Below are 23,124 nucleotides of genomic sequence, written 5' to 3' on the forward strand. Positions count from 1 at the left end.
CTCACCAGTGAATTCAATTTCAGTGTCTTTTGTGGAGTAGCCTTGAATCATTATTCTCCTTTGAAGCTTCTGCTGCCAGCCTCTGAGGGTTGATGAGTTCGTTCTCGGTGCTGACTCAAACCAGCCAGCCGGGTGCTTGACGCTCTTCCAGGTTTGGATGGATGCGACGACGAGGTGGAGAGGCCTTGAATCCTTGAGCTGTGCAAACGTCACCCACGATCCTCCACTCTGCAAGTCAATAACAAACTCCCTTCCGCTTTAAAACACAAGACAAAGAGAAGGTAGGTGTTTCTTTATAGTGTTTTTTTCTTGCTTTTCTGTCTTTGTCCTGGTGAATTCTGGACAAGCAGACACAAACAGCCCCTCCTCCGCCTAAAAAGGAAACTTTCCTTAAGGTCCTGCTGGACAGGGAGCGTTACGCCTCCAGCAGGACGTGCCAGCGGCAGACCTGCTGACCTCGACCCTCCTTCATGTCCTGCCAGTGGAGCTGCTCCTCCTCGCCGCTGCTGTTCTGGCCCAGGGCGATCCAGCCCACCATCTCTTTACGCTTCATGCTGCGGCGGTTGTAGATGGAGACGAGCAGCGTGACGTCCGACAGCTGGAACAGCGCCACCTGGAAGACGAACGTCTCCTTGTAGACGGGGTTGGGCTGGCCACGACGCACCGACGTCTTACACCGAGAGATCTCCTGACCCACCGAGTTCAGCAGAGTCAGCCGGCCATAGGTGTCTGGACCAGAGAAGAAGAAGTGGAGAAGGTGTCAAGAGTGAGGTTTGTCATGTTGGTAACTGAACATAAATATATATATTTTTAATATTTTATATATTCGTGGCTCCCTGCAGACCTGGTGGCCTGTTGATGGCCAGGTTTCTGAAGTGGCTGCCCTTGACGAGCTCCACAGACATGCGTCCCGTGGTGGCGTTGTAGGAGAGACCCACCAGCAGCTCAGGGACGCCACCGTGGGTCAGGGACTGAGTGGACGAGGCGCTGTCGCTCTGAGACACAGCAGATAGACTCAGCTGGGAGCCCAGGCTCTGAGGAGACCAAACAGAGATCTAAATACACCAAAGGGAGACTCTGTGATGTAGTAGGAGGTAGTTTCAATCTCCATCAACCCTGTAATAAACACTACTGTTGGAGCTAGCTGCTGTAGCTCATTGACTCATGAGGGGAAACAGGTTTTGGGTCATTTTTATGGGTACAAAAACTTTTAAGCAGCGTTGTATGTGCATTCAAAAGTCTTAGATTTAATTTGATGATCATTGCACCATCAAGTAAACAAGTTATTTGACTGTCTCGTGTCATGAGAAACTATAAAGAATTGGCCACGCCCTCTTTTGGTCAATTCAATCAAATGAAAACAGCGCCCTCTGTTGGTTTCTAATCATAACCACACTTCAAACACTGCTCTTACCTTGAGGTTACTTCGAGGCTCCAGAACCAGCGTCGTCTCCATCGTCCCGCCATTCGGGTTGAGCCCTCCTAAGCGCAGCACTTTCTCCCCCATCATCCTCTCACGGGACATCCGGCCCCCCAGCGCGTACAGCCTGAACCTGATGGCCGACACCTGCAGGTCGGACGGCTCCAGGCGCGAGAAGCGGAAGTTCTCGTTGAAGTGCGGCAGCGAGCCTTTCTGGACCGACGTCTTGTGCCGCTGCTTCTTGGCGGGCAGCAGGACCATGTGCACCTGCCAGGAGTCCATGCCGCTGCGAGCCTTGTCCGGGATGTCCCGGGCCGCGACCACGGAAAGCAGCAGCTTCTCCGAGTCGGGCCGGTACTCCAGAGAGAGGACCAGGTCTCCACATTTAGAGATGGGGACTCGAGGGGAAGAAGAGACCGCCTGAGTTGAGACTTCATCGCGGGGAGGCTGCTCTTGCTGGCAAGAAAAAAAGGGATAAATAAAGAAATGTTTATTCTTCATTAAAATTAGAGGCATCAAACCTGTGGACGGGTCTATATTCTGCCCAAAGCTGCTTATGAAGGCCTCACAGATGTGGAGATGTTGCAGACTGATCTGCAGATCTGACATAACATCTGACTGTGAAGATGATGGCTGAATGAACGCAGGTTTGGAGCTTTAAAGTCGTACACTTTTTTGATATTTATTTGAAATTAAGGGTGTCCTGATCCGTATCTTGGCCAAATCCGCGCATTTTTTAAATTACTGGATGAGTATTAGGCTATAGTCAAACCTGATCTTTTGTAGTTATTGGTTTTAGCTCTGACAAACCAAAACCACGTCCCTGTAGGGACTAATTTGCATCCGCAGTCCCTTGGCAAGTAACACAAAAACATGATAAGACATAGGAAAGGACAATAGATCAGGACATTACTAAGAAGATAAAAGTCAATGGTTACAAGACGGGTTTGCTTTCAACCACTGCTTGAGGTACGTTTTGAAGGTTTGTAATGTGGGACACTCTCTTATGGAGAGAGGAAGACTAAAAGAGCATTTTGTCCAAAGGCTGTTTTGCTGTGTGGGACCTCTCTGTCCCCTCTAGAGAAGACCCTGGTCCTGAGACTGCTGTGGGCCCTTTTTTTAGTATTATTATTAGCAGTGGTAGTTCTAGTTGTAGCTGTAGCATCGGCAGGTCTGTTATATCACGGTATAAATAAACTGCTACAACATTGACTGTGGCAGGATTTCTGTAGCTCCACTGATCCAGCCTGGTTTGTTATTTATGAAGCTTTTCTAGACAATCACATGGACCAGTGTGTGTGTGTGTGTGTGTGTGTGTGTGTGAGGCCCACAGCACAGATTGCTCCCAATTTCAAAGTGCGATTCATTTGATGACTGAGAGGCTGTTAGATCCCACACTGCCGCCCGCTCTCCTACGAACACGTCTCAGAAAATGTATTCCCACACACACTTTGTTTGCACACATTATTATTCATGAGCTTCTGTTTGTTAGACAACGCTGCGCGGGGAGAGAAGGAAATATATCAACTATTTATACGGAAAGAAAACCTCGAGGCCCCCCCCCCCAGAGGAGCCGTGTCTGGTTCGTTTTCTTCCAGATCGAACCTGATCAGATTATTACGGCAGACTGATAATCCTCTCATAGCCAAGACTGATGGGTAACAGCGGTCAGCTCGCCGAGCCCGTTAAGTAATCCCTGCATCTGTTTATTAATTTATTCACTAATTATTGGGACCGGGGTGTGTGAATTATTTCAACACTATTTTGGATCTTTCCAGTTCTGATCAGTATTTATAAACTGTTTAGACCCTGTATAAACATATGTCCAGTGTCCAGGTTAAACAGGTCCAGGTGTGAACACTGATCTAGTCTCTAGTGTTCAGGTTAAACAGGTCCAGGTGTGAACACTGATCTAGTCTCTAGTGTTCAGGTTAGAGTCCAGGCGTGAACACTGATCTGATCTCTAGTGTCCAGGTTAAACAGGTCCAGGTGTGAACACTGATCTAGTCTCTAGTGTTCAGGTTAGAGTCCAGGTGTGAACACTGATCTGGTCTCTAGTGTTCAGGTTAGAGTCCAGGTGTGAACACTGATCTAGTCTCTAGTGTTCAGGTTAGAGTCCAGGTGTGAACACTGATCTGGTCTCTAGTGTCCAGGTGTGAACACTGCTCTGGTCTCTGGTGTCCAGGTTAGAATCCTGGTGTGAACACTGATCTGGTCTCTAGTGTCCAGTTTATAGTCCAGGTGTGAACACTGATCTGGTCTCTAGAGTCCAGGTTAGAGTCCAGGTGTGAACACTGATCTGGTCTCTAGACTCAAGGTTAAACAGGTCCAGGTGTGAACACTGATCCGGTCTCTAGAGTCCAGGTTAGAGTCCAGGTGTGAACACTGATCTGGTCTCTAGAGTCCAGGTTAAAGTGTGTGGACATTTTCAGGGTTCAGTTAGAATACGAGTGTTCGGTATCTCTGGGGTAAAGACCTGCCGCCATCTGGATGAAGTGACTTGTAATTCTTAATTTCAAGATTTGAAGAATGTAGTTGAGGTTCAAGATGCCGTCTCTTAAACTGAGGCGACATTGAACTGACTAGTTTTGTTTCAGCTGAGTCTGTCAGTCAGTGATGTTTAAGATGATTTTAACAGCTTTAAAGCTACTCATGTTTAACATCAGGGTTCAGTACCTCCGGGCTCCAAGTGGAGGAGCTGTCTGTGGCCTCATTTTTGTCCTCATCCAGAATCTTCTCCGTGTCCTCGCTGCCGTCGGCGGCCTGCCGGTTGGTGCTCGGGGCGGGGCTGGCCCTGGCGGCCGATGCCTCGTCTGCAGCAGGTTTGTCCAGAGAGTCGACGGACGCCTTCTCCATCTCTTCTACCGCTGCAGAGAGCGGGTCCTTGAAACCCTGATGGCTCTGAGCCTCCATTTCTGCAGGAGGAAGGCGACAGGGTTTTAAACCGTGGGAGGAGAGATGTTTGCACCTCTTTTCATCAAACTCACTTTTAATTCAGACAAACACCGGCTTTTAACTACATGTTTACATGAGCATGTAACTTATGAGGTGACAGTGTGAGGATGGCAGAGATTGTGACTTTGCTAGAGACAGTGTTTCAGAGACAGTATCCCTGATATGAACGCTTCATGCTACTCCTTCTAATTAAATCACAAAGATCTAAAAGCAGCTTGTTAAACCTGTGTGTTAACAGAGGCCACATTGTTCAATCTGTCAAACCTCAGCCTTTTCCTGACACAGGAACGCTCTGTGAACAGTCTGTACCTCAGACCAATCAATACCAATTATCTCCAATTCTCCGTCATTAAGGTCGGGCTGACTGTTATATCAATGGCAGCACGGAGACTTCACCATGGCAACGGCTGTGGTGAGTCATCGCTGTGTGTGTGTGTCGTTCATTTGTGGGTTATGTCACCGTGGCGCTCACGTGTCGGTTAAAGATGGAAAACATAATCTACATGTTGAGACGGAGTGACCTGACTGAACGGGGTCACCGCCCACCAACCACCAGCTGTTCTCTTAAAGGTGGAGGCGATGAGTTACAGCTTCAGCCCAAACATCGGACCTGTGCTCAGGTGGAAATGTTTTTCACAAAATTTCTCAGCACAAGAGATAATTCTGGTTTAAATCAACCTGGTACATTTCACATTAATGTGTCTGTAGCTCTTCCTGTTTACTAGCTTCTCAGCTAATAGTAGCTCTTTCTAGCTTCCTAACCTCCCAGCTAATAGAAGCACTTCGTAGCTTCCTAGCTTCCTAGCCTCCCAGCTAATAGTAGCTCTTCATAGCTTCCTAGCCTCCCAGCTAATATTAGCGCTTCGTAGCATCCTAGCCTCCCAGCTAACAGCAGCTCTTCCTAGCTTCCCAGCTAATAGTAGCTCTTCATAGCTTCCTAGCCTCCCTGCTAATAGCAGCTCTTACTAGCTTCTTGGCCTCCCAGCTAATAGAAGCTCTTCCTAGCTTCTTAGCCTCCCAGCTAACAGTAGCTCTTCCTGTTTCCCCTTTCGAATGATTAATACAGACTACTGCCACCTGCTGGTACGAAGAGTTATTTACCCTCAGGTGGAATCAGAGGAATTATTAATATAAAAGTCATTATGGATGAATCTGGGAGTTGGCTCTTTGTTATTACTAACATGACAGAAATAAGTTTTTGATAAAAGGCCTCAAATGTAACCACGAATGCCAAATAAAAATTCTCTGGTTTGGTATTTCTAATCCTCCTTTTGCTAAATACACACGGCCGAGCACAAACACGTGTCGTTGCGACCGATGCTGTTTGCCATCACAGCAGAGTCCAACCTCGCTGGGCCACGCTGAGCTCTTCACAGCCTCTAATCTGCAGTAAAAACAGTATTTACACAGATTAGAGGAAGATCTGTCTGGTTTTCAGCTTGTTGGGAGTTTCGGGCCTCTAGTTTAGCTGCAGTAAACGACATAATCACCTCTCTAGTTTAAAATAGATAGGCACCAGGTCAGTTGGCAGCTGCCTGCTCAGCACTGATCACAAAGATTGGAAAGAAACACATCGGTGTGAATAAAATTTACCAATACCATAAATAGATACCTTTGGGTCCAGTACCTTCACAGTCAGAAGGCTCAGTGCTGCCCTCCTCCTGGTCTGACAGGCGAGTGAATTTGTGGCGTCGACCCAACGACAGATGACTCTGTTGCGCCTGCTGCTGTTCGCCGCCGTTCGCCGCAGCGTTGCGGAAGCTCTGCGAGCGTGACACCGAGATTTCAAACTGCTTCAGGACCTCGTCTTCGCTGTCGGAGGAGCTGGTGGCATCATCGTCGTCGTCGTCACCGTAGCTGTTCACTGGAGGGGAGGCAAACACAGAGGGAAACGAGAGGGATTGACAAACGGGAAAAGCTGGGAGAGTTCAGGAGAGGAGAGGAAAACTGGACGGAAGGAAAGCTGCGACAAATCAAAGGAGAAGTGATGGAAAACCATGAATGTTAGTGGAGGAAGGTTCATCGCTATGCAGACGATACACTACTATTTGTCTCAAGGTCTGTCGTGATTAACCATAGACTGTAAAACAAGTGGACTCCTCCAACTCCTCAAAAATGAAGCTAAAGCATGTGGTGCTCCCCCTAGTGGCTGGCTCCAGTATAGGTCATAAGCCCCACCCCCTCCATGTTGGTGAATGGGACAAACTAAAACACTTTTAGTGTACGCGTCACATACATGTTTTTCCACAGATGTTTTGTTGTCATTTTAGGTTGCAGATATTATGCAGAGAAGTTTCGTTTTTGGCGCTGTAAAAACAGGAAGTGACATCACGATGATTGACAGTTGCCATTGCCAATGGCTCAGTGAAGAGTCCCTGAAGGAACATCAAACATCTGTTTGAAACCTACTAAATGAGCAGGTTTTTGGTGACAAAATAAAAGAAGCACATGTTTACTGTAAATCTGACTGATGAGGAATACGTCAACATGTAAATACAAATTGTTAGGCTCTGAAATATGCTTCATACAAATGGAGCTAAATGAGATAAAGGTGCACCAACCGTCATGTTTTGGCCCTGAAACAGCAAACCCATAGTTTCCCTGATTTGCATTGCACACACTTTATTATAATTAGGTTATTTCAGAGTAAAGAAAACGTCAGTAAACGGTGTTTGTGTGTTTAAATAGAAGCAACGTCTCAACACCTTCAGCGACACCCTCCAGCTCTGGAGCTCTGTCAAACAAACCCTTGTGACGTGACGGGTTTTCTGCCGGTGTAACGGACACAGAGGAAATTTTCTGAAAGCATAATAAACTAACACAGATGCAGCATGTGGGAAGCGCTGGGTGCTGTGGGGGAGAGAAACACATGTAAAGCTATGATGACGATGAGCATTAGCGGGGGTCGAGTGTCACTTCTCTCCCTTCATAATTTAATCATAATTGGCGGCTGAGTGAATGACGGCGCAGCGATCAACCCCGTCTTCTTCGCTAAAGTGCAGGTCACCGTGCCTACCTGGGTGGTCGCCATGGTTACCCAGACAACAGGAAGAAAGCCGTACTCTTGAGTTGGCGAGTGGCGGCTGATTGGTCGTCTAAAGGCTTTCAGATAGAGAAGTAATGTGATTATTCTGCAGGCACCTGCTGAGTTAGTAGCTGAGTCATATAATTCTGGATTGCTGCATAAAACTCCTGCTGTTATTTGCCTTTTTTTGACTCTGCATATAAAGTCCAATAGACAAGAGAACAGTTTGAATCTGGTCTTGGATGGAGAGGCTGCTCATTTGGCACCAAGCTCTCAATATTCAGAATTCTTCAATTTTCAATAGAATCACGTTTTACTTACTTTTACTTTTTACTTAAGATGAGACAATCCTTTAATTTATGCCACAGTGATAACCTTTTGTTCAAACTGTGTCATTTCACACTTTTTTTCATTAATGAATGAAGAACAAAGCATAAATAAACAAATGCATTTTTACATTACTTCATTTATTTGACCTATTGATATATTTATTTCTATATATAAATATCAAAATATATTTATGTGTCACTACATTTATGGATTTACTTTAATTTAAATTAATTTATGAATTTCATCATTTGTATATTAATGTTTTTTTACATTAGTAATTATTTAATCTATTGATTCATTCATTTCTATGTTTATTTCAGATTATATTCGTTTATTTATTTCGATTTTCTGCATTTATGGTTTTACTTATTTTTTTAATTTAACGAATGAATGAATTAACTAAATCATTTACACATTTATTTTCTTGTATTTCTACAGTACCTATACATTTTTAGATATTATTTATTTATTTATTCTTAATCCGCTATAGAAACCCCAGCTGCTGTTATTATCAAGAGATTATTAGGAGATACCTTGACATCTTCTGGACCAAATCATTAATGGATTAATAGAGAAAATAATTATTTTCTACAGCTCTAATTACCAAACCATACAGTCACAGAGCTGAGGTGAGGTGGAGTCATGTGACGGAAGAACTGAGTCAATTTAAACTGAGTAAATATAGATTTCATAACGCTGCACAAAATGTTTCCAAGCCACATGTAAACACAGTAAACCTCATAATCCTCATAAGAGTCAGAACAAAGGCCCATCTTGGATTTTTGCTTCAGTTCGATGTAAACACGAAACCTTCATTTCTGTAAACATATGTTGGACAGCTGAAGGTTTTTTACTCCAATCTGTTTCTTGTTTTCTACAGGAGTAAAACTTTTCTTTAATCACAGTTTCCAGGTTAAATCTACATTTTCACACAGTTTGACTGAACCTGTGGTCACAAACAGCCCCTACCTCGTCCCGTGGAGATCCAGGTGAGTTGAGAATGCTATGGAGAGACTCCGAGCTGAATGTGCTGTTTGCTCAAGGAAGCACCTGGAAATTAGGCTCCACCTGCTGCAGGTGAGGAACCGACGAACCAGATCAATGTTTGCTCAGTTTGACTCACGGTCTAGAGCAGCCAGCTACTGGGAACAAGGTTTCCTTTCTTTAACTGCTGATATAAAAGTACATTTTTGTTAACTTCTGAGTTTATTCTCTTTATTTATGTCTTTTTTTGAAAAAGGACTCAGAGGAGCTCAGAAAGAACTGAATAATTCTGCAGGATTTACCGTCTTCAGCGGACATGGATGAAGCTCTCGCTGAATTTTAGCATTTCTGTTACAAAAACTGCCAGTTCTTCTGTAGTTAGAATTAGGCAGCAAAAAGCTTTATTCACTTGAGGAATGTGTTGTTTAAAGGACCAGCATTTGGGATTTTGGGACATCTAGTGGTGGGGTAGCAGATTGCAGCTCTTTATTTCGTGTTGCTCTTTGGTTTGTCTGGTTCCAGGACCTCTGGGGAAGAATGACGGCACAAAACTTGAGATCTGACTGACATGTTTTATGGCATTTTGGACATCGTTGTAAACAAAGATGGGTGAACCTTCCGTGACATCACGCAGAGTGGGTTTCGAAGCTCAGAGCGATGTTTTTCAGATCATGTCGCCATCTTGTCAGTGGCTGACTCCACCTAACTCCCTGCTAATTCAAAAATCTTCAAAGAGGTGCAGCGTGAGTGGAGCTGGCAACCTGCGAGGACACCGATCTGTCACTCAAAGCAGCCACACCCTTAATTTTGCATAAATTAATATAATTTTAGGAACAGTTTTTGTGCCAGGCTGTAAACAAAGTTGGACATTTTAACATCTACAGGGATTGACTTGCTTTCTGGAGCCCCCAGTGGTCACTAGAGGAACTGCAGTTTGTGGTACTTTGTGTTGGTTTCATTTTTCTTTTGTCTCTTGTGCAGCACGTACAGTATAAACACAGCAAAAAATATATTCTAAGTTCAACTAATACAGTTTCTACATCTAAGAGGTCATTAGAGGAACTGCAGTTTCAGTCTTTTGTCTCTTGTGTGACATTTACAGTATAAACACAATAAAAATGTAATCTAAATCCATCTAACACTGTTTCTAAAGCCAACATCACGTCTTTAGTTAAAGCCGTTAAGCCTTTGTTCTTGGATGTTTGAATTTAACAGAGGAAAACCTTGTGTTTAGTTAACCTTTGGTAGCACTGTTTGACAAGTGGGAGGAAAAGAAAAAGAAAAAGAAAGATGACGAAGGCCGAAAGAAAGCCACAAACTGAGCGTCCTGCTCTCATCCTCTCAGCGGCACTTTCTTTCCTCTGTGCTGCGTTTGTCTTCCAAGGTTTTATGATGTGAATATTGTTGTTGTGAGCTTTGTGGCAGTATGTGGCTGACTCACACAGCTCTTTCACTCATGCAGACTCGCCCACAGAAATCTCTGCACAAATACAAACTCGCCCACGTTCACTTGCCGCCACTGAACAGTTTAATTGGAGTCATAATGCGTACGGGAGCTTCAGCTTGTATAACACATAAACCTTGGACTTGAAAGCAACAGCGCTTACTCGCGAAGTACAATCTGAAAAACAGAGACAGTTGTTCTCCTGTTTCATTAAAATTCAATGTTTGACATAAATGTATATGTAATTAATTATGGCGCATCATTCAGGCTTGGCTCGGCTGAGCGTAAAGACTGGAATCAGGGTGAAATGACCAACCCTGGCCCTGTTCAAATTTAAAAATAGGGCAGGGTTCAAAAATGTTCTGATTCAATTCATTCGATTCATTTGAAAGATTTAAAAAGTTTAAAAAGCACAACGACAGAGAAGAGCTGCACAAAAACAAAGACACAGGAAAGATGTGAAACTAGAGGGAGAATATTGAGGAGATCCAATGAAAACATATACCCATATATTTAAACATATATTTATTTATTAATGCCGTTTTTATACTTGCTTTGAGATTGTTTAGTTTTATTTATTTTTCTATCTTTGTTAGATATTTTTTTTCTAATGTGCTGGGACTGGACCTCAGTACTTGGTTTCATTCACTTTCATGCACCTCATGTTCTGGAATTACAGCCTTGTCGTAAAATTGTTTTGAAACCAAAATATATGCAAAATATCTATATTATAATTACAATATATTTTTTTGTGTATGTTGTTTGCAAGTGACAGAAAAATAAAGACAAATGTGAAAGTACCCAAATAACTGCAGTTCCTCAAATGTCCACTTGAGGCTCCAGAAGCGAGTTTTAGGGGCGATTAGGGGCGTGGCTGCTTTGAGTGACAGGTGGGTGTCCTCCTAGGTTGCTAGCTGCCGTTAGCCTCAGCTCCACTCATGCACCACCTCTTTGACTATTTTTGAATGAGCCAGGAGATAGATGGAGTGAGGCGAGATGGATGACGGCCGGCGACGCCACACTGAGCTTCAAAACTTCAGGAAACATGTCGTTAGCCTCATAGCATAATCGCCTAAGTCATTTCTTGGCCACTGTTACAATATCAATAGAAAAAAATACCAATGTGCTTGCTAAAAATGGTGTTTTTTCTTGTTTTCCGAAAACGTTAAAATATGACTTAGGCAATTATGCTATGAGGCTAACGACATGGGAACTACCAGGATGTCTTCCCAATGGCAGCGCAAATGTAAACAGAAGCAGTCTGGTCTAAAACCGACTTACTGACACGATGCATCTCTTTTGTTTAACCTGCAGATACAGAAATAAAAAAAATAGAGTAACTATAGGATGAAGCTCGTGTGATGTGAGCCATGGCTACAGAAAAGCTACTGGACAAACCTCGAGGTTAAATGGTTTGGTTGACTTTTGTTGCTCTGATAAACAAGCTCCAATCACAAACTCAGACAAGCCTTCACAAAGAAAATTAAAAACTAGCTGAAACAAGAGCAACTGGAGCTGTAGGGTGTCTTGAAGACGTTTCATCCAAGTTCTTAAAGACTGGTGGAGGGTTGTGGTTTATATAGGAGCATCTGTGGGTGGTGCACAACTAAAAATCTAATGACAACGGTTTGTTGTTGATCACATACTCACCTGTGACTGGAGGAAATCAATGAACGGTACCATAACAACCCGACTATACCTCGTCAGCTCAAATGCTTCACATCATTTATTCAGTCACTCACCGAGCCCCTGGCGGATTCCCGGTCGGTTTTTCTTGCGGCGTCCGTGTTGCTCAAGGCAGGGCAGTCCGCCGACGCGCGAGAAACACAGCTTCTTGTTGATGAAGAGGAAGAGGACGGCCAGAGCCACGATGAAGACGCCCACTGCCGACAGGAAGCCGATGGCCTCTGGGGTGACTGGCAGGAGGAGGGAGAGGGAGAGGGGACACACAATGACACACTGATCAGACCAGACGAACAGACAGTCTGGATACATGCACACAAACACACACAGTACACATGGTACATGTGATGCACACAAACAGAACGAGTGACACTTTAGTATTTGGGTTTCCCTCGGTGCCTTGCTCAAGAGCAGAGTCAGTGTAAAAACGGCTACAAGAAATAAACAGTTTCCTGGGCTCAAACTGCAGCTTGTGCCTTGCTCAAGAGCACATGAGGGGTAGTAAAATTAAAAACAAACATTCACATGTTCTACCTGTCAAGGTGTACCCACCTGCACAGATGTACGCAGTGCAAGTACCTGGACGATATAATATGCTGAGCTAAGGGTATTCTGTTTATTCACCTGTGAAACCGCTCGCTCATTAACCAAACCTAATGTCTCTATCACAAGAAGATAACTCTATGAACAAATAAATCAACATTTATAACTAGTACTGTTGTTTAGGATTCTACAAAGCACACATATCCTACAAACGTTTTAGTAAAAACTGAAAATAATACCATGAGGACTCTCCATGTGGATAACAAAAGTACCCAAAGTGTTCCAAATTGGATTTTTACCTCTTGAATTGAAATCTCAATGGGAAAACACAACTGATTTCAAAAACAGGATGCAACGTTCACACAACTCAACCTTTGGCCATTTTATTTAGCCTCTAAATCATCACATTCTACCGTTGTGCACATTATACAATCCATAAAAATACTGACATTTCCTTAATAAGGCAGTTGAACACACATGTCCCCACCAAGGCATGTTACACATCAGTGCAAAGATTTCGTTAATTGCAAGACGGCTATATTTTGATTAAAATTTGCAAATTCATCATTAATTAGCCCACGAGATGAAGGCAAAGAACCATGTATGACGTTGAAGCACAAGGGATCAGATTCTGTCAGGCAAGTCACCATCTGGTGCATAGCTGATGGAGTTTCATGTGGACGATTTTAATGAAATACTGAGACATAAGAATAAAGTGTTGGCTGCGAAATTCGAAGTTTGGCTGCGTGATTTCGGTTTGCAGAGACCAGCTGTTTACTTAGCTCGATGGTTGCTGTCCATTTTCAAAAATATTCAAATTAGTAACAAACAAAGTTGAAAAAAATATAACTGGACAGTTGTTTTGATCCGTTTGAATCCTGATCTTTTAGAGACATTATTGTTGTTAGCTCGGTTGCCAATTTTTGTGTCCAACAACGCAAAAATATCCCCAAAAATTCTTCAAATATTAATTTGATCTCGGCAGCAGCCAGACACAGGTGCAAAAATAAATAATATAATAAAATAAGAACTTACAATTTTATCTGTGTATAACAATATTTCTATATTGCTCTTGGTAATAAATATTCTACACACTGTATGTGTACGTTGTATACGGTTGCTGTGACAGGAAAATATTTTTAACCTTTTCCGACTTTCGCACTAATACAAAAATGTCCTGGATGGCTGTGGTGGAAAACACAAATCTAAGGCGTTTAGGGTGGATCATAAATCCTACTTCTGTTTGACTAAACTCAGAGGAAAGACTCCTGGAAACAACTGTAAGCAACAAACACAACATCAGCAGCTTCAGCTTATGTGAATATTTTTATATTCTCTGTTGATGTTTATGGACCTTTATTGGTGCTGAAATGAAAAAAGAAAGAGCCATTACCACCTCTCTACAACGTTACAGAGAAGGAAGGCGAAAAGAAAAGTGAAGGAGAAAAATACCTGGACCAAATGAGAAGGAAAGGAAAAAATATGAGTGAAGAACACACAGAGACAGAGAGATGAGGCGATGCATGTCGTAGTACTCTGCTCAGTCTCCTTCAGTACCATGAATAGAGGTGTATAATGGTGGGGGGGGGGGGGGTGAAGGGGTGCATCGCTGTCTCCCGTTCCCACGGCAACGTTTGCGGCGAACAGAAATCGATGCCAGCAAACAGAGACGAGTGCACATCCTGCTGAGAGCCGACGGCAAAGAAAGGCCTGAGCAGCGTAGGAGTGTGTGTGTGTGTGTGTGTGTGTGTGTGTGTGTGTTCCGCTTTTCTTTTTTTTCTGACTCCCACACTTTACAAATGTAGCTCACAAACCTGCTCTAAAAACATCCACTCACGTACCGAAAATACTGAGCAACGACGGCATCTTTACTCGACATGCAATACTTATTTATAATATTACGTCTATTATGGAAAGAACAGAGAGAGGTGAAACTGGAACTCCCTGGTTGATGTATTTGAAATGTGTTATCTATTAAGAGACAGAAGAGACGAGTCCATGAATGAGTCCAGGGTTTGCCATGAGCTCAGACATAACTGTAACAGCCAATAACAGAGAGGAATGAACAAATGCAAGAATTATTTTTTTTAAAAAAGCATGTGGACAAAGCCTGAACTCTTTATATGCTCACAAAGTAATCACTGTTTAAATCACAGGAGGTTACCCTTTCAACAGTGCTGAGAACAGTAGATGTGAAAGGACCTGAAATAACTATCTGACAGAGGTTGAAAACGTGCTTCCCATTTATAGCTGCTGCTGTCTATTAATGGTTGACACGCAAACACAGCATGATTTTGTACAGTGGGTCTTCAGTGACAGGCTTTAAAGGATATTTCTGGTCAAATTACCCATTAACGTAGTGATTGTGTCTCTGTAGGTCAGGCTAACATTGTGCCAAAGTTGACTTTAAGATGAATATGGAAAACTTGAAAAACGGCTCAGTGGAAACCTTAGTTTATACTTCCTGCAACCGGTCTATGCAGAGCGTAGACATACAAGTGAGAGCCAACTATAAACCAAGCTGATGAAGGTTCTCAGTCATCCAGGTCATGGTATATCAAAACAACAAAGCTGAAACAAGAGACTTGTAGAGTTTCTTGAAGATGTTTCACCGAATTCTTCAGTTCTAAAAAGACTGGTGGTGAGTTGGGAACATCTGGATTTCAACATCAAATTAATTCAGGTGCAACTAAAGACATTTTGTAAAGGCTTTCCTGAGATACTGCATTAAAAAGTTGATTTATGGCTTAAAAAACTAGTTCTGCAAGGTCACAGTGACCTGAATTTTTTGACCTTTGACTCATGAATTCAAGTTTTCTCATCCTTAAATCCCAGTGGGCGTTTGTGCCAAATTTGAAGACATTTTGTAAATGCGTTCCTGTCATCTAAATCTGAATCTGAATCTAAAATGTTCATCCTTGAGTCCCAGTGGACAGTTGTGCCAAACTTGAAGGAATTCCATCAATACTTTCCTGAGATATCACGCTCACAAGAGAGGGACGGACATGAGGTCACAGCAACCAGCTAATTTTTATCAGCTCGTTCAAATTTGAGTTTGGGCCAAATTTGAATTGACTTTCTCAAGACCTTCCTAAAGTATCGCAATCACCGACTCATCAGCATTGGCCTTGTTTCTTGGCCCCACTTGGATGAACATAGCAGCAACGGTTCACCAAGTACTGAACATCAATCTCCAGCCTGATATTCTTTGATTCATTCATTCATTGTCATTAGAGGCAGGGTACACCCTGGACAGGTCTCCAGTCTTGATACTCTTTGATTAAATTCAGAGCATGTCAAATTACTAAAACAAACAAACAATGTGCTGCATTCACTTCAAAATGCAGCGCAACAGTTAAGTGTTTGGATGGTGAGTTCGGGTGCGGCCGTAAAGTGGAGTTTCCCCTCTCAGCTGCTCTGACAGCCAGACACTGAGCTCAGTGTTGGAGACTCTGAGCCTCCTACTGTCTTGCATCCAGATGGACAGGAAGAAACCCCCCGGGGTCATAGTCTGTCCTCACACCTGCTCTACAAACACACAACGGGACTTTAATTCCACCACTTTCATTACACTCGCTCATTTCTAACAATATTTATTTGTGGAAATATTTAGAGAAGAAGTAGCTGAATGTTTGCACCAGAGGTAAAAATAGCACCAATGGAGAATACTGATGAATCAATGAAAGCGTGTGTTGAATGTGCAAACGGAGAAACCTAATGAATTATTGCACAAACACGGATTAGGGAGGCGATGTGACCCAGAAGTCAATGAGAGGCATGAGATCAGGCTAATGAGACGGAGAGAACGAAGCAACACTGATTTAAAAAAAAATAATAAAAAAATGCTGTGTGTGTGTGAATACTAAATCCTTATCCCCTGATTACTATGCAGCTGCTGACTTTTCCAGCCTCGGCTTTGATGTGAGGAGCTGGAGAGGAGAGAGGAGAGCACTTTGATGTGAGCGCTGGATCAGTGATGGAGCAGCGGCAGCGAACGCCACGTTGTTACTGCTAATTAATGAGAGAGACGAGTGACGCTGAGGAGGAGGAGGAGGAGGAGGAGGAGGAGGAGGGGGAGGAACATGCGGCTTTGTGGATCTTTCTTTCTTCTTTTAGGGAATGAATAAAAGGAGGGCCCGCTGTCTTTCTGGGTTCGTTTAAAGGTGACTCATTAATGTGGGTAATTAGCTCCAGGGCTGCAGGTCTGAGTGTATGTCCTCAACTTTTGTCGACTTATTATAACTATGACACACAGCTGGATGCTCTCTGCTCACATTAGGCTGAAGCCTGGAGGATAAAGGAGGAGTCTTAATCTGTAGTAATCAGTTTGGACGTCAGTGACATGGTTCCATGCTGATTTTTCCATTCTCTATCCTGACTATGGATGCACCAAATTATTATTTCCATCATCAATTAATCAGCTAATATTGTTTATGTCCTAAGATGTCCTAAGATGTTTTGTTTTGTCCAGTCCATGGATGCAGGAGCACTTAGCATGCTCATAAGCATGACTTCCTGTTGGCTAACCAGGTGTCCATCCTTGAAACCCTTTGTGTGATTATGACAAATTCATTTGCTGATTAAAGGGCAAATCATTTGTTTTGCATGGTCACATTGCACAGCCAATATTTGACCCGTAACCCCCAAAATCTAATCCATTTATCCTCGAGTCCCAGTGGATGGTTGTGCCACATTTTGTGAAATTTCGTGAAGGCCTTCCTGATATATGACATTCATAAATTCATTTATGGCCAAAAAGTTTGTTTTACGAGGTCACAGTAACCTTGTTTTTTGTGCTTTGACCGACTAACTCTAATCTGTTTATCCTCGAGTCCCAATGGATGGTTGAGCTGAATTTGAAAACGTTTCATGAAGACTTTCTTGAGATATTGCATTCAAAAGCTGATTTATGGCCAAAAACATTGTTTTGGAAGGTCACAGCGACCTTGATGTTTGACCCTTAACCCCCAAAATCTAATCCATTTATCCTCAAGCTCCAGTGGATGGTTGTGCCAAATTTGAAGAAATTCCTTGAAGGCCTTCCTGATATATGGCATTCAAAAGTTGATTTATGGCCCGAAAAGTTTGTTTTGCAACGTCACAGTGACCTTGACGTTTGACCCTTAACTTCCAAAATCAAATATGTCCATTCCTGAGTCCAGGTGAACGTTTGTGCCAAATGTGAAGTAATTTCATAAAGGCTTTATTGAGATATTGCATTCAGAAGCAGATTTATGGCCAAAAATATTGTTTTGAAAGGTCACAGTGACCTTGTTTTTTGTTCTTTGACCCACTAAATCTAATCTCTTTATCTCTGAGTCTCAGTGGATGGTTGTACCAAATTTGAAAACATTTCATGAAGACTTTTCTGAGATATCACATTCATAAAGTGATTTCTGGACAGAAAATATGTCTTTAACGTTTGACAGTGACCTGGATTTTTTACCTTTCACCTCAGATTTGAAGAACTTGAATCAACGCATTCCTGAGATATCATGTTCACCAAAGAGTCATGGACGTGAGCTCACAGCACAACTGACCGTCAGATTCTAATCAGTCAGTCATTTAGGTGAAATGGACTTTGATGATGATGGCAGCTCATTAGCCTTCTTTTCAGGGAAGCTCATACAGAAGTTCACAAACGAGGCCGCTGACTGAATGGCTTCCTGGTGACTACACACACACACATGAATACTGAGTTGAACTGTGGCCATAAAAGTGTCCATCCTTGAGTCCCAGTGGACATTTGTGCTGAACTGAGTTGAAATGTGCCCAATTTTTGAGTCCAAGTGAATGTTTGCACCAAATCTGAAGACATTTTGTAAAGGCTTCCCAAAGATATCGCACACAAAAGTTGATTTATGGCCTCAGAAATCTGTTTAGCAAGGTCACAGTGATCTGGAGTTTTGTCCTTTGTCCCACTACATCTTGGAGTGCTGGTCCAAGTGTATGTTTGTGCCAAATTTGCATGAAGGCATTTCTGAGATATCACAAGAAGGAGCCGGATTGGCAGACATGCATAAACCGGCACAGAGGCTGGAAGATTTGCTGCTCTGGTGAGTGTGTCGAATGGTGCTCCCTGACCAGGAATCAAACCTGTGGCAGCTACACAAACGCCTGAGCCATATCTAACAACCTAACAAACGCCTGAGCCATATCCTAGACCAGTCTGATCACACGGACCGAACAAAGAAGCCGATCCCTGAACACAACAAACACTAGCTGTATGATAATAGAGCCGAATGAATACACGTGACTGCTAAACACTACAAGACAGCAGGATGCTGAACCGTGGTGTAACACAAACCAGTGACTGGTACAAGTCATAATCTTCATTTAAAGATGAAGTCCAGAGCCATGTGACGTTCACTGACCCTGCAACACTAAACACACAAACAGCCGAGCAGTTGCTCTCAGGACGAGAGGTCAAATCAACCCGGTAACATCAGCACATCATGTTTTCAGTCTTGAACACATTGACTGCAAGGCAAACACACACACACACACACACCTGAAAATCATAGTTTCCCTGGTAACAGTCCAGTGGCTCTATTAAGGTATAATGAATGTGCTTTTTCCCACCCACGTGCGAGGAGGGCTCACGTTACCATGACGCCGTCTGTCTTGTTTGTCCTGATTGGCCGGGGAGGACGAGCGTCTCGGGGTGGAAATGGAAGAGATGGTGAATAGGAAAGAAAAGAAAAAAACCCTCAGGAGTGGCTTCACCTGGAGACAAGCTCCAAGACGATAAAACTATTCATGAAGACCTGAGGTCCTCAAAATCCAAGCTTGATTCTTAAGTAGAGACTCTGGAGCCTCGATGATGATTCTCAAAATCCAAGAGACAACAAACCTCCGTCCTCCAGGGGGCGATAGAGAGCTCAGTCATAAAACATGGGATCAGTTATTAATATGCGTTATTGTCTGTTTTTGTGTTCTGTGAAACGTCATCAGTTGCTGCCCAGTTACTGTTCCAATTCAAAGTAGCATCTGATCAAGTACAGTCCAAATACCCAGATGTGTTCTTGTCCCACCCATTTTATTGAGGGCGCATCTGGAGGTAACTTGTGTGGACTCAGGGTGTTTATCTAGTATACCTAGAATGGAAACTTTAGACTTGCGTTCTCGGTAGCTTGGAGTTGACAAGCTCGATTTGGAAATAGAGACTCTGGAGCCTCAAAAATGTTTTTTTAAAATCCAAGAGTCAACAAACCTCCGTCCTCCAGGGGGCGATAGAGAGCTCTGTCATAAAAACGGTTCTTTAATATCTCAAAGTTACAAACATGGAACATTTATCAAAATTAGTTCTTGTGAAACGTCATCAGTCGCTGCCCAAGTTCATAGACCGCACCTGACCAAGTACAGTCCAAATACCCAGATGTGTTCTGTTCTTGCCCCGCCCCTTTTATCAAGGATGCATCTGGAGGTAACTAGTGTGGACTTGGGGTATTTATCTGGTATACCCAGTATGGAAACTTTAGACCAAGTAGGGTTGGATTTAAATTGTTCGAACTTAAAGGTTGAGTGTTACAGGAGCTATTGGCTGATTAGCATTATAACTTTTACTCTACCCAAGTTTAAAAAACTAACAATCATGGACTCAAACAGATTAAAAGTTTTATAACCTATGGCAGATTGACCTGTATGCAGATTGCATTTAGCAATGATTTAATTCAAGTTACATTCATTTTTTGTCCTTTCAGTGGAATTTCTAATAAAGAGATGCTTATTTTGCATTTTTTTTACTGTTATTTCTGATAATAAAGTTCACATTTCATCTGTGAAACTTTTTCAAAAGGAGAAATAATTTGATCTCTGTGGAGTATCTGTAGTGGTCCCTCAGATTTAAATAACATATTTGCTTAAAACATTCAGACTTTAAATTAAATTTACACCTTTAAGTTTTTTATGGTCTATTGTTTGTCCATTGGTTTAAAAATACTGATCAGTAATAAAGAGATATGTCTGTTATCAGGAATCCAAGCTTTACAATACTAGTGTTGAGGCGCCATCTGCTGGTGGGAGGCTGCATTACATCAACATGAGAGCAGCGCAAACAGAGAAGCTGCTAAAACACTGGGTCTAATAGACGTCACTGACCCCCTGACAAAGATTTAACCTTCAGATTTCAACACTTTAGGCTCTAAACTGGACCATGGGCTTTAAGTATATTTGTCAGAGCGTTAAAATGGTAAAACAGACTCTAAAACTGAAAAAGATGGATCTCTACAGCATCTTTTAATCTTTTCCTACTTTTTATTAGACTTGGATGGTTGCCCTTGTTTCAGTCTTGTTTTCTGGACACACCTCCACAGACAGATATCTCAATTAAGACTTTTTTTCACATCATGCAAAAACAAAAACTTTGATTAATTTACATTAGCAAATGACTACCAAATAATGCAAAACAGCCAGAAGGGTGCAAAGTGACCACAAATACACAAGAAATGGCCACAGAAATATACAAAATGCCCACAAAGCAGCAAGAAATAACTATGAAATGTTCAAAACAACCAGAATCGCACAAAACAATCACAAGCAGACATAAAATACTCACAAATCAACTGCAAAATTATGCAAAATGACCAGAAATCGACATGGAATGATGGCAAAAGAATGCAAAACAACCAGAAAGGCACAAAATCATGACAAATACACATAGAATTAGCGTTAGTAGACATAAAACAACCACACAGAGTAGCTAAATGACAAATAAGATTCATAAATCAACCTTAAAGAGTAGACGATGACTAAAGACCAAAGTAAAACTACCACAGAGAAATAGAAAATGAATCCTCGGCTCCTCACATCTCATCGTCACCTGTTTGGGACTCTATTGATCATGTTACGCTTCTTGTTTGTTTGAGCCACGTTTGCAACGACACATCTCATCCATCTATTTGTTCTGTGTGGATCTGCCTTCTCCTCTATGTCCTGAACGAGCCGGGTATTAATCCACAACCAGATGTAAGATGACCACATGGAAACAACTGCAGACAAGTTATTCTGCTCTGCTTTTAAACCAGAGCTTAGTGGTAGAGCCTCACATTTCTCAGGGTAAAACAAGCTTTAGTGTCTCGGTATCATTCCCCCATCAGTCATTTACTAATTTCAAGGAATAAGACACAAGAATGAAAAGCTGTTCATCTTTTGACCTACTTTCTCTCTCTCCTTGAGTTTCAACCGTTCCTCCTTCGCTGGCCATGCCTGTCCTCCTCTTCCTCCGTCTTTTTATCTTTTTTACTCTTCCGACACTAATTCGTACTCGTGCAGAGAGCAAACTTGTCTCTCCAAACTGTCCTCCTCTTTCTTTGAATGAAATCTGACCCTCAGCCTGAGCCGTCACTCAGCGAGGCTTTCCTGCCTCCCAGAGGGCGAGGCAGGCGTCCCTTCCTGGGGACGCCTTCCCAGGAAGACGAGTGGAGAAAGTGGACGCACTGCAGGACAATAACAGGACAATAATGGCCACAACTTCTAGACTGGAAGACGTGTTTTCAAAGAGTTACAAGTCATCTGGTGTGGCAGGATTTAGGGGCATGGCTCCATCGTATGTCAACTAATAAGACTGATGTCAGCTGAGAGGTTTTAAATATAAAACATAACACTGTCATACAGAGCTACAACAGAGATTGTGTTATAAGTATTCTACTTACATTCATCATTCATTTGTTATACGTGTCCAACACTGTAAGTCTGGTTTAAAATGAGCACAAAGAGACATGAACAGACTAAAGAAGAATGGAAAACAACCAGAAGCACACATTAGACATTAAATAAGCACAACAAGCTATGAAATGACTGAAAATACACAAAAAGGACCACAAATAGACACTAACTAGTCAGAGAACAACCACAAGAACACACAGTGACCACAAATAAACATAAAATGATCACAAATCAACATGAAATGCCAACAAAATAATACAAAACAACAAGAAGTGCACAAAATTATCGCAAATAGACACAAAATGTCCACAAAAAGACAAAGTATGTCCTCAGATCAACATGAAATGACTGCAAAATAAAGCAAAATAACCAGAAGGGCACTGAATTACCCCATGTACACTTAAAATGATCACAAAAAGACACAAAATGACATGAAATGACAACAAAATAATGCAAAACATCGAGAAGTGCACAAAATGATCACAAATCCACATAAAATTATCACAAATAGACACAATATGTCCACAAATCAACATGAAACAGAATAATGCAAAACAACCTGAAGCACATAAACTGATCACAAACAGATATTAAATTACCACAAGGTGATTTAAGCAGCACTGAGGAGCAGCTTCAGACTGTGTGAAGGAAAGATTGAGAAGCTCTTTCCCTCCTGCTGCTGTTAGGCTCCACAGCTAACACTCCTAATGTGTGTAATATTATTACACCTCAAGGTTTAACACTTTTAGTTTTTACTGTGTGCAACTTCATAACCCAGTTACACCTGGTGCATCTGTGCAATTCAAAACCCTGTACGGTCCATTGTACTTTTAGCATATATGCCAGTACTGCCAGTATTTTTTATTAATCTTTTATACCCTACACTTTTTACTCTTGATATTTTTGCTGCTCTTTTGTAATTCTGTTCTAAACTGCAGGACAAATAAAGGTTTTCTTAATCTTTAATCACAAAAAGCCAAAGAATGTCCACAGATCAACAAGAACTGCACAAACTGACCAGAAATAGACACACAATGACCAGACTTCAGCATAAAATGCCCACAAATGAACATG

General features: G+C 42.3%; 1 protein-coding gene across 1 annotated transcript; it reads right to left on the reverse strand.

Annotated features, from left to right (window-relative positions):
* Window positions 1-415: 415 nt before the first annotated feature.
* On the reverse strand, window positions 416-12,586 carry syt16 (synaptotagmin XVI; the record flags this gene model as incomplete). The annotated part of the gene is made up of 6 exons (XM_084568665.1): window positions 11,901-12,586; window positions 5,988-6,239; window positions 4,097-4,335; window positions 1,415-1,876; window positions 845-1,034; window positions 416-729 (listed from the first exon to the last, which is right to left on the reverse strand). The coding sequence occupies exons 1-6, from the start codon at window positions 12,151-12,153 to the stop codon at window positions 416-418; spliced, it is 1,710 nt and encodes a 569-aa protein (XP_084424791.1). The 5' UTR covers window positions 12,154-12,586.
* Between the last annotated feature and the right edge of the window lie 10,538 nt (window positions 12,587-23,124).

The sequence above is a fragment of the Chelon labrosus genome (assembly GCF_963514085.1).
Source record: "Chelon labrosus genome assembly, chromosome: 20".
NCBI lineage: Eukaryota > Metazoa > Chordata > Actinopteri > Mugiliformes > Mugilidae > Chelon > Chelon labrosus.